The 10,722-nt window shown below is 34.0% G+C and overlaps 1 protein-coding gene across 3 annotated transcripts in view; it reads right to left on the bottom strand.

The window, feature by feature from the left end:
• Positions 1 to 2,330: 2,330 nt before the first annotated feature.
• The window catches only part of ADK (adenosine kinase), a 475,283-nt gene continuing 466,891 nt past the window's right edge, over positions 2,331 to 10,722 (bottom strand). For 2 of the 3 annotated variants that reach the window (XM_023527928.1, XM_023527927.1), the window contains exon 11: positions 2,331 to 8,365. In XM_023527928.1, coding sequence (XP_023383696.1) covers positions 8,330 to 8,365 — 36 coding nt within the window. In that variant the 3' untranslated portion in view covers positions 2,331 to 8,329. The remainder of the gene's footprint in view (positions 8,366 to 10,722) is intronic. The other variant, XM_023527929.1, reaches the window with a different exon arrangement.

The following is a 10,722-nucleotide window of genomic DNA, read 5'->3' as shown; positions in this document are numbered from 1 at the left end:
CAAGTTATTTAAAGGAATATAAATGAGAAATTAGATCTCTAATTTAAACACTTTTCTGTACCTGAGCAAGAACTGATTTTTATAGCAAAGTAAGTGCCCTACAAACTATAAGTAGCAAATAATAATAGCTACCACTTCTTAAGCACTTTACTTAATGCTAGGTAACATTTTAAGACTTATCTGACATGTATTAACATTTTTATTCTTTACAACAACCTAATAGAGTAGGTATTAATGTGCTTTAATTATACAGAAAACAAAATATCAAGAATTTAAGCAACTTACCAGGTATCTCACAGCTAAAAAGTGGAAAAGTGAGTATTCAAACCTTGAAAGTGTGGCTTTACAGCCCAGGCCATTAACTACCACTTTATGCTACTTAGCAGACCTTAAAGGAGAAATGCAGAGAAAAATTATTTTGGCCAACGGAGAACAGGGTAGAGGAGGAAACAGCACTAAACAGAATATTAAAACATCAGAAAATCCAGAACACACTTGCAAGAAAACAAACCCACATTTTTATTGAGTGCTATATATTTGTATCTGAATTTAGCACATTACTTGAAACTTAGTAAGCAGTCAGTGAATATTTGTTGAATAAATGAATGACTGATACATATTTATATATTGTGCTAGGTCTTTACAAGTGTCTTGCACCAAGTGATTTTAAAGCTTAGAGTGGTGAAATCATTTCCCCCCTTACTAGGTTGTTAGTGCAAGGATTGGTTAGACTAGAGCCCAGTTTTTGAATTCCACATCCCTTACACGATAGCATTTTCTGAGTCGAAAAAGGATTAAAGCCACAAAGGATAAAAGCTTACACCATCCCACATGACCATGTTGATTATGTGATTAGAGAAAGAAAGTGGTCCAGCTGTGGAAACTTGGGTACCTTTTTCTCTTGCCCACTTACAGGACAGACTTCTAAGAATGGAGAAGGAAGGGTTCCAGTATGGAGAATGTGAGCAGAAGTATAACTAGATAATAGGAACAATTATAGCTGTTCTGACAGTTAAAATCCTTGGCGACCTGCTATCTCTGTCTCTAACTCACTGCAGAGATCTAGAGAAGTGCGTAAGGCCTTCACTGAGCAAATATTTACTCAGCATCTTCTATGTGGCAGCAGATAGTCCTGTCTTAAAAGAAGACAAATACACCAATAGACAACTGTATGGTACACTATGAATGTATAAACTGCAATAAGGAAATATGCAATGCACTTTGAGAGAAAAAAGAATTGCCTAGGAGGTTTAGCAACAACTTTTTAAAGAAATTAACTTTTGAAATGAATCTTGAAACATTAGTAGTTGTAGAAGGAAGACAGTAATCTAGGTAGAGGCATGAGCATAGTTACAAGGAGGACTAGCGATAGGAAGGCTGTTAAAGTGGATAAGGGGTGGATGGTCAAGGAATTTCAACAGACCAGGGAATACGATTGTGTTTCTTCTACTTTAGCGAGTCATCTCTCATGGTGATGGGGGACTAATGAAAAAGAACCAGAGTTGGGGAAATTAGTTAGACATGATGAAGGTCTAAATTACACCTGAGGGGATAAAGAGGCAAGGAAGAGATTGAAAAGAGAACTGAGATATATGAGTGAGGAAGGAAAAAAGTCAAGAATTATTATTTCTATTAATGGAGATAGAAAAAGTAGGAGGAATAGATTGACTCTAGGTATTAAAGAAAAGGTGAGGTCTGTTTTGACAATATGTCTGCGGAATATCCCAAGGTATGACTTTTAGGTTTCAAGCCTGAAGCTCAGAAGGGGGTCAGAGTTAGAAATAGATTTGAGAGTCATCGGTTGATAGGTGAATTCGTGGGAGTCAAATTGGTTATCTTGGAGGAGCCAAAGGTGACAAAAAGTTTCTGGGCATGGAGCCTCAACACTGAAGAAGACAGAGGAGGTGTTCCTAAAGTAGAGGCTGTAAAGGAGGCAAGATAAAGAGGAAAAGTGCTTGGATAAAAGGGAGTAAGAAGTTTCAGAAGAGTATGGTCCTCCATTAGATACTGAGAAGAGATGAGGTAGGGTACAGAATGAAAACTGGCCATTGGAAACTTTCTGGTGGCAGGAGAAGGGATGCTTCAGAGGAGGCCGAAGCAGATTGCAGGGAGTTTAGGGGTCTGGGTTGGGAGAGGTCTGGTTGGTGTTCGCAGGGGTAGATCATGAATATTTCAATTGCCAGGTCAATCGGGAGATGAAAAGAGGATGTTTCATACTCAGAAGAGGAGCTTAGAGATTGTGGTAACACCAAGAAACTTGAAGCGGCTCAAGATTGGTTAATGTTGTTACAGAATTCATGGACAAAATTACATTTTGAAGCAAATAGATATGTTTTTTTATGTCATTTGCTATTTTATTTTCTTTGAGATGCTGATATCAATCAAGTTTAATGGGTTTTCCTATTTAAGTACCTTACATTTTTCCCAACATTAGGGCAAATTTCAACCACATAGAAATGTTGAAAAGCATTACAAAGAATTATACAGCAAACATTCATCTATTTAATACCTTGATTCTACAATTAACATTTTGCTGTACTTGCCTTATCGTTTATTTATTTTTTCATTCATCTTATTTTTTGATGCACTTCATCGTAAGTTGAAAACATCGATACACTTCATCTCTATCAGTATGCATATCTTTAACTAGAGTTCAGTATTTGCTTAGGCTTCTTTGTGTGTGTAGAACATTCCCTGAGTTTGACATATTCACACCTGTGTAACCCCTATTATGACACGGAACATCACTATCAGCTTACAAAGCCCCATTTCTCTTCCCAGTTTCCCCTTCTCTCCTCTCTCACAAAGCCAACCCTTGTTCTGATATTTTTCACTATATGTTGGTTTGGCCTGTTCTAGAATTTCATATATACGTAATCTTATAGGGGGTACTCTTTCATATCTGGCTTCTTTCAATCAGTAAAACATTTTTGACATTGGTTCATGTTATTTCATCAGTAGTAGTTAATTTCTTTCTTTTGCTGAGTATTATTCCATTATTTGAATCTACCAGTTTTTATCTATATTCTTGCTGTTGGGTAACTACCCTATTTCCAGTTTTTGGCAACAATGAATAACAATGCTATAAACAATCTAATACAAGTCTTTTTGTGGACATACATTTTCATTTCTCTTGGGTAAATACTAGGAGTGAAATGGCTGGATCAAAGAATAGATATATTTAATTTTGTAAGAAACTTCCGGGCCTTTTTCTGAGGTGGTTGTTCCATTTTACGCTTCTCTAGCAGTGTTGCTTCACATCCCCTCCAACATTTGGTGTTGTCATTTAAATTTTAGTCATTCTAGTGCAGTAGTCTTTTATTGAGGTTTTAATGTTCATTTCTTTCATGAATAAAGATGTCATATACTTCATCATGGCTTATTGGTCTTTCATATATTTTCTTTAGTAAGGTCATCTGTTTGAGTTGTAGGAGTTTTTAAAACAGTAAGTCCTCACTTAACATCGTTGATAGGTTTTTGGAAACTGCTATGTTAACCAATTTTACTATAGGCCAACTGATATACAGAAATATGCCTTAGGAACGTAACTGTTATTTATATTACTTAGCCTATGGTAAAACTGAATAACGTATCAGTTTTCAACAACCTGTCAATGAAGTTAAGTGAGAATTTACTGTACATTCTGGATATAAGTTCTTTGTCAGATATATGTGTTGTGAACATTTTATCCTGTACTGTGGCTTGTTTATTCATAGTCTTAATGGTGTCTTGATGAACAAAAATCTTTTTTTTTTGGAGTTCATCAATATTTTTTCCTTTATGGTTAGTGCTATCAAAGTCCTAAGAAACTTTTGCCTACCCCCAAGCTGTGAAAATATTCTTCTATGTTTTCTTCTAGAACCTTAATAGTTTTAGATTTTGTGTTATGGCCATGATTCATTTCTAATTTTTATGTATTTTATGAGGTAAAGGTCAAAGATTCATTTCTTTCCCCATATAGATATCGAGTTGTTATAGAATTGCCTATGAAAAGACTTTCCTTTCCCCATTGGGTTGCTTTGGTGCCTTTGTAAAATATCAACCTTTTTCATATTTAAACTCATTTTACTATTTATAAACTATTTTTACTCACACATTTTTTAATACTCCCTCACTGGGGGTGGATATAGTTTCCTCATTTCACAGTGGAGAAAACGAAGGCTCAGAGCAGTTTAAGAACTTGTCCAAGGGTACACAAAGCCAAGGACTTGAACATAGAACTACTACTGAATCATAAAGAAATTGCTTACATTTTAAACTTATTTTATCCAGTGGAAATATTATTAAATAGATACCTTTTCTGAATATGAGGGAGTAACAGAAATGATAAAGTGTATATGTTTATATTTCAACACTGGTAATATTTTTAGACTGACAACCAAACAAATGCTTCCTTTGCAGGTTGTGTATGTCTAAAACAATCTTTATATTATACATATCTGTTCTGAAAGAGTAAAAAATTACAACACTTGCTTCCCCAAATTGGGTGAAAATCATAGCTTTTAGCCAAGGCTGCTTGGACTTTATTTCAGATAAAGAATGTATTTCCCTCACTCTGATCTAAAAAGAAAGTCTTACCCTTTTCTGATTCTTTAAGAGAAATAAAGGAGTACTTAAAGGTACATATCATGAAGACAGGTGTAACAACTAGAAGAAAACACAATAGCCACTCTATTTTACTTTTTCTCTTAACTCTGCTATATTAATATTCAGGCACCCAGCCTGTCTCCAAATGCTCTGTACCACCCTCTTTTCTACCTCACAGAAGCAGTTTTCTGGCAACCTTGATCACTGGCTGAGACTAAACTGACCTCAAAGTCCTAACTCTCCAGATCACCTAGGCCACCCCTGAGGTATCAGTCTCCTGTGCTCACCTCATTTGCCTGTGACACACAAATGAATGACCTGTTTTTCTGGCTTACTCCTCAGGTAAGAACCACCTTTTCCCACATAGAAAGAAGCAAGCTTGTTCAAACCAGTGGTCCATAATATAACTATACTTTAGGGATATCACAACTAAAGAATCTGCAACTTATGAATTACATAGAATAAGAGGGTCACACAGCTATTTGAAGCCAACCTTGGATCAGAACCCACATATTCTTGACAACATCATCATTCTTCTCCCATATTACATGTCCTCCCTCAAATATCTGATAAACCAAGGTGCTATAAAGTGGGACTAGGTTAACTACTCCTCATCCCAAGATGGAAGAACTTAGGCCACAGAGAATGCCTAACAGTCAGAGGCAGGTTTCCTGAGACCCAGTCTGTAAGCCATTATTTTTCCTTTGTCCTTTACCAAAACAGAGAACTAAAAAAGTATGCCATAAGCTCAAGGACAAAATACACACATCCCAACAACTATGTCCTTTTACAAGAAAGTTATGTGATCTGTGTGCATGTAAGTACTACCAAATAGCATCATTTGGAACCTCCTATACATAGAGACTATCAGAAAATCCTAGCTGGTGAGTGATACTTGATAAATAGTCTTGGAGTATGAGAGTTTCTCATAAAAAAAAAGGGTAGAAAAAGTTTTCTCAGGGTCCCTCCTATTTATTCAAGGAAGACATTCTGTAGTACTTTTAATATGATAAGGATACTCTAGCACTCAAACTAATTTTGCATGAGAGACAAAATTGGAAGACTCACACTTTCTGATTTCAAAACTTGCTCAAAGTTCTAGTAATCATGACAGTCTAGAATGGCATAAGGAGAGACATACAGACCAATGGAATAGAACTGAGTGTCCAGAAATAAAACCTTTCATTTGTGGCCAATGGATTTTGACAAGGGTGCCAAGACAAATCAATAGTGGAGAAAATAATCTTTTCAATTAAGTGAATTGAGTGGAACAACTGAATATTCACATGCAAGAGAATTAATTTAAACTCCCTCCCTCATATGTTTATGAAAGTAAACTCAAAGTGGATCAAAGACTTAAATGTAAGAGCAAAACCAATAAGACTCTTAGAAGAGAACAGAGGTGTAATTCTTAGTGATCTTGGGCAAGGCAATGATTCTTAAATCGGAAATCAAAAGTACAAGTGACAAAAGAAAAAAACAGATAAATTGGACTTCATATCAATTAAAAACATTTGTGCTTCAAAGGACACCATCAAGAAAGTAAAAACAACCCACAGAATGGAAGAAAATATTTGTAAATCATATATCTGATAAGAGATGTATCTAGAATGTATAAAGAACATTTACAGCTTAATAAAAGGACAGATCGCTCAATCAAAAAAATGGTCAAGGGATCTGAATAGACATTGCTCCAAAGAAAAATAGAAATGGTCAAAAAGCACATGAAAAAATGATCGATTTCATTAGTCATTAGGGAAATGCAAAACCACAATGAGATATTACTTCATATCTACCAAGATGGCTATATTTAAACAGAGATAACAGCAAACATTGGCAAAGATGTAAGGAAACTGGGATCCTCAAACTTTGCTGGTGAGAATGGAAAAAAATTTGGTAGTTTTTCAAAAAGTTAAATATAAGGTTACCATGTGACCTAGCAATTCCATTCCTAGGTATATTTTCCCCCAAACTGAGAACATATGTCAACATGCACACAAAAGTTGTACCTGAATGTTCAAAGAAGCGTTATTCATAATAGCAAAAAAGTGTTAACCCAAATTTCCATCAACTAATGAAATGGATAAACGAAATATGGTATATCCATACAATGAAATATTATTTGACCAAAAAAAATACTGATACATGCTACAAAATGGATGAACCTTGAAAAAATGCTGTGAAAGAAGCCATACACAAAAGATCACACATTATATGACTATATTTTTATGACTGTCCAGACTAGGCAAATCTATAGAGACAGAAAATAGATTAGCAGTTGCCAGGGGATGGGAATGGGGTGAATTGGGATGTACAGGGTTTCTTTTGGGGATGATTAAAATGTTCTTGATTTAGATAATGGTGATGGCTACACAATTTTGTGCTTATACTAAAACCACTGATTGCATAATTTATAATGGAAAATTTTATGTTATACGAATTATATATCAATAATATAAAAAAAGACAAGCAAGCATAGGTGACCTTAAAGTTTACCTAAACATAAAACAAAACAAAAACTCGAACCTTTTTCTATGATTTAAATTCAGTTTTACATTATTTTTTTCTTCTTCGACAACAATAATCATTATGATAAAAATAGCAGGCACTTATTAGGCATTGTGCCAAGTATTTTATATTTGGTATTCTCTCTCAAATCACCTCATGACCTTGTACAAAGGGGTTATTATCCCATTTTATAGAAAGGAAATTGAAGATCGAAGAGGCTGAGTAATTTGTCCAAGGTCATATAAAGGTGATTAAGTTGATTCCAAAGGTTCTATTATACCATTTGTCTTCCTTAAAATAGTGACTTACTGGTATCCAATATTATTTTTCTATGTATTATGTTGTTGTTCTTTCTATCTCCATTAATAAATTAGATATCATTTCAGGGCCCAGTATTAAATAATGATCTTTCTTCCTTAGTTTGTTGAGCACAGGGCAAAGACAGAAAAAAAAATCCACATGATAAGTTTTTATTTGTATCAAATTACAGAGTACCATAAGTAAATATAAGATTATGATTTGAATATTGCAATATAACTTAGAATTTGGCAAATTACTTAATTATCCAAAGTTTATTATATATTTGAGTATGCACTGAAGAGATTATTTGGCATAATTTGGCAAGATATATATTTTTGATAAATGTACCTATTTGACTATTTGTCATGTATATATGTGGTACATATATGTATGAATGTATGTATGTGTACACATACACACATTCCTAAATTAAATATACTTGTATAAAAAGCTAAAGATTGATGTTAGAATTAATTCCTTTAAAAATCTCTTATATTAAATTGCATCTGCATTCAAAGCAGAAATGTAAAAAAAAACCTGATCAATTTGCTAAATATTCATGAGTTTACAAAGTAACCAAAAATTAAATAAAAATTCTATCGAAATGTTATATTCCTGTTTAATTAACATTTCAGTGGCACTATCAAACTCTGGAAATAAACAATTTTTTAGTTTGTTGAGAGAATAAAGAGTCTACTGAGCATTACTATACCCTCTAAATTAAGAATGAACGTTATACAGTAGGAAAAGATGGCAGATGGTTTTCTTCTTTATTAGTCTAGGAATTCTCAGGAGGCAATCAGGGCAGTGTTTGTACTCCTGGGCTTGGGTTTCCTGCTTTTCCATCAGTGGAAGTCTGGCTTCTCAGGAAAGGTGCAGCCAGTCCGCCTAATTATGACGCTTGCTGCATAGTGGCCAGCACGAATGCATTCATTCAGGGGCTTGTCAGAGACCAGTTGAGATAGAAAACCTGAAATACAGACAAAAGGGAAGAAAGTAAGTATTGTGTAACAGCATCAGAAATGTCATATTGAGACAGATCCAAAAATGGTCTTAAAAAAAAAAGGTTTATACACCTATTCCTTTCTTCAGTCTGATAGCAAATGTTAATCCTTAAAGGTTAGAGAAGTATTTCCCCTAGCATCATGAGCTTCCCTAATATTTCTTTTCCATAACTCAAGATGGGACATGACAACTTACTATGAAGTCAGTCTAGTTTTTCTATGCCTAAACTATCATGCCTTCCTTTAGCTCTGAGATTAAAAGATTGTAAGTAATACTTGTCAAATAATATTTTCTTGGGTCTTTACAATTGAGAATTTATTAGTTATCCTCCTCTCCATTTCTTTGGATTTGTTCTGTATCGTTGTTATTCCTAGCATATTGTTTTGGTCAAAATTTTATCATCTGAATGTCCTTCCGAGTACAAAAGTGAGAGCTGAAAAGTTATGAAGGACCTTACGTCTCCCTTTCACTCCTAGTAATAACAGTGAAATAGTTTCTATAGTTAAGCACAACAGACCAGCTTGACAGTAAAATAAATATAATAAGGTAGAAAATAGTATTGAAGACTTCTGCTTCTGACAAAGATGAAATAAAAGGAACCAGACTGACCTTTATCCAGAAACCACTGACATAAAGACAAAATATATAAACAAAGTTTTTCAATTATCATTCATCAGCCACAAAAGATTCATGAAAAAAAGGGAAACGAATGAGGTAAACTGTAAAATCGCTCTAGCTTACTACCTAGAGAGTTACCAGGCCATAACACAAGAATGAACAACCCAGGCAGAGCCTGAGTTGAGAAGATGGAATTGGGAGTCAAAGTAGGTCAAAATTAAACATCTAGGCAGATTAGTCAGGAAAAAAAAGAGAGAAGACATAAATTACCAATATTGGGAATAAGAGAGGTAATATCACTATGAATCTACACATTATAAGACTAATAAGGAATCATTCACAACTTTATACCAATAGATGTGACAAGTTAGATGAATTGGACAAATCTGGAAAGACACAAACTATCAAAGCTCACTCAGGAAGAAGGAGATAATCTGAGTAGACTTTTATCTATCAAATATATTGATTTTGTAGTTAAAAAGATTCCCGTAAAGAAAATTCCAAGTCCAGATGGTGTCATTGGTGAATTCTATCAAACATTTAAGGAAAAAATAATATCGATGCTATACGAATGCTTTAGAAAACTTAAATAGAGGAAACACTTTCTTCATTCTTTGAAGCCAGGATTGCTCTGATAACAAAATCAGAAAAAGATACAACTATTCTGAAGAAAATTTTAGCAAATCAAACCCAATAGTAAATTTAAAAAGATAATAAATCATGATCAGGTGGGGTTTATCTTAGGAATGCAAGTTTGGTTTACATTTAAAAATCAATCAATGTAATATACCATATTAACTAAAAAAACCAAAGGATCATCTTAATAGATGCCAAAAAAGCATTTGACGAAATCTAGCATCCATTTTTAATAAAAACTAGGAATAGCAAGAAACTTCCTCAACCTGATAAAGGGAACTTATGAAAAACTTATAGTTAATACCATTCTTAATGGTGGATGATAGAATGTTTTCCTTTTACAATTAAGAATAAGGCAAGAAAGAATGATTGCTCTTAAACATTGTACTTGAGATTCAAGCCAGTGCAATAAAGGAAAATAGAACGATTAAATAAAAGTCATCAAGGTTGAAAAAGAAGTAAAACTCTTTATTTGAAGATGGCAAGACTGTCCATGTCTACGGTTCTCAACAGTGGGCAACTTTGACCTGCAGAGGATATTTGGCAATGTCTGGAGACACTTTTGGTTGTTACAACTGGAGCAGAAGGTGCTACTGGCATCTAGAGTCCAGGGATCCTGCTACATGTCCTATAATGTCAATAAATGCCAAGATTGGAGAAATCCTGGTCTATGTAGAAAATCTTACGGAATCTAAAAAAAAAAGTTACTAAAACTACTAAGTGAGTTTGGTAAAGTTATAGGATACAAGATCATTATACAAAAAACAACTGAATTTCCATACTAGTAATGTGTGTATATATAGCAATTGTATATACTAGCAATGAACAATGAGAAATTGATATTAAAAATACTGTTTATGATACCATCAAATATGTGAAATACCTAGGGATAAATCTGACAACAGTTGTGTAAGACCTGCACACTGAAAATTACAAAACAATGCTAAGAGAAATAAAAGAAATCTGAACAAATGGAGACATATAAAGTGTTCATAGATCAGAAGATTATTATCATCAGCTCTGCAGAAATTTTTCTATTGATTCAAAATACCAATCAAAATTCCAGGA

This window comes from Pteropus vampyrus, unplaced genomic scaffold (assembly GCF_000151845.1).
Source record: "Pteropus vampyrus isolate Shadow unplaced genomic scaffold, Pvam_2.0 Scaffold20, whole genome shotgun sequence".
NCBI classification, from domain to species: Eukaryota; Metazoa; Chordata; class Mammalia; order Chiroptera; family Pteropodidae; genus Pteropus; species Pteropus vampyrus.
This window is presented reverse-complemented; position numbering and strand designations above follow the sequence as displayed.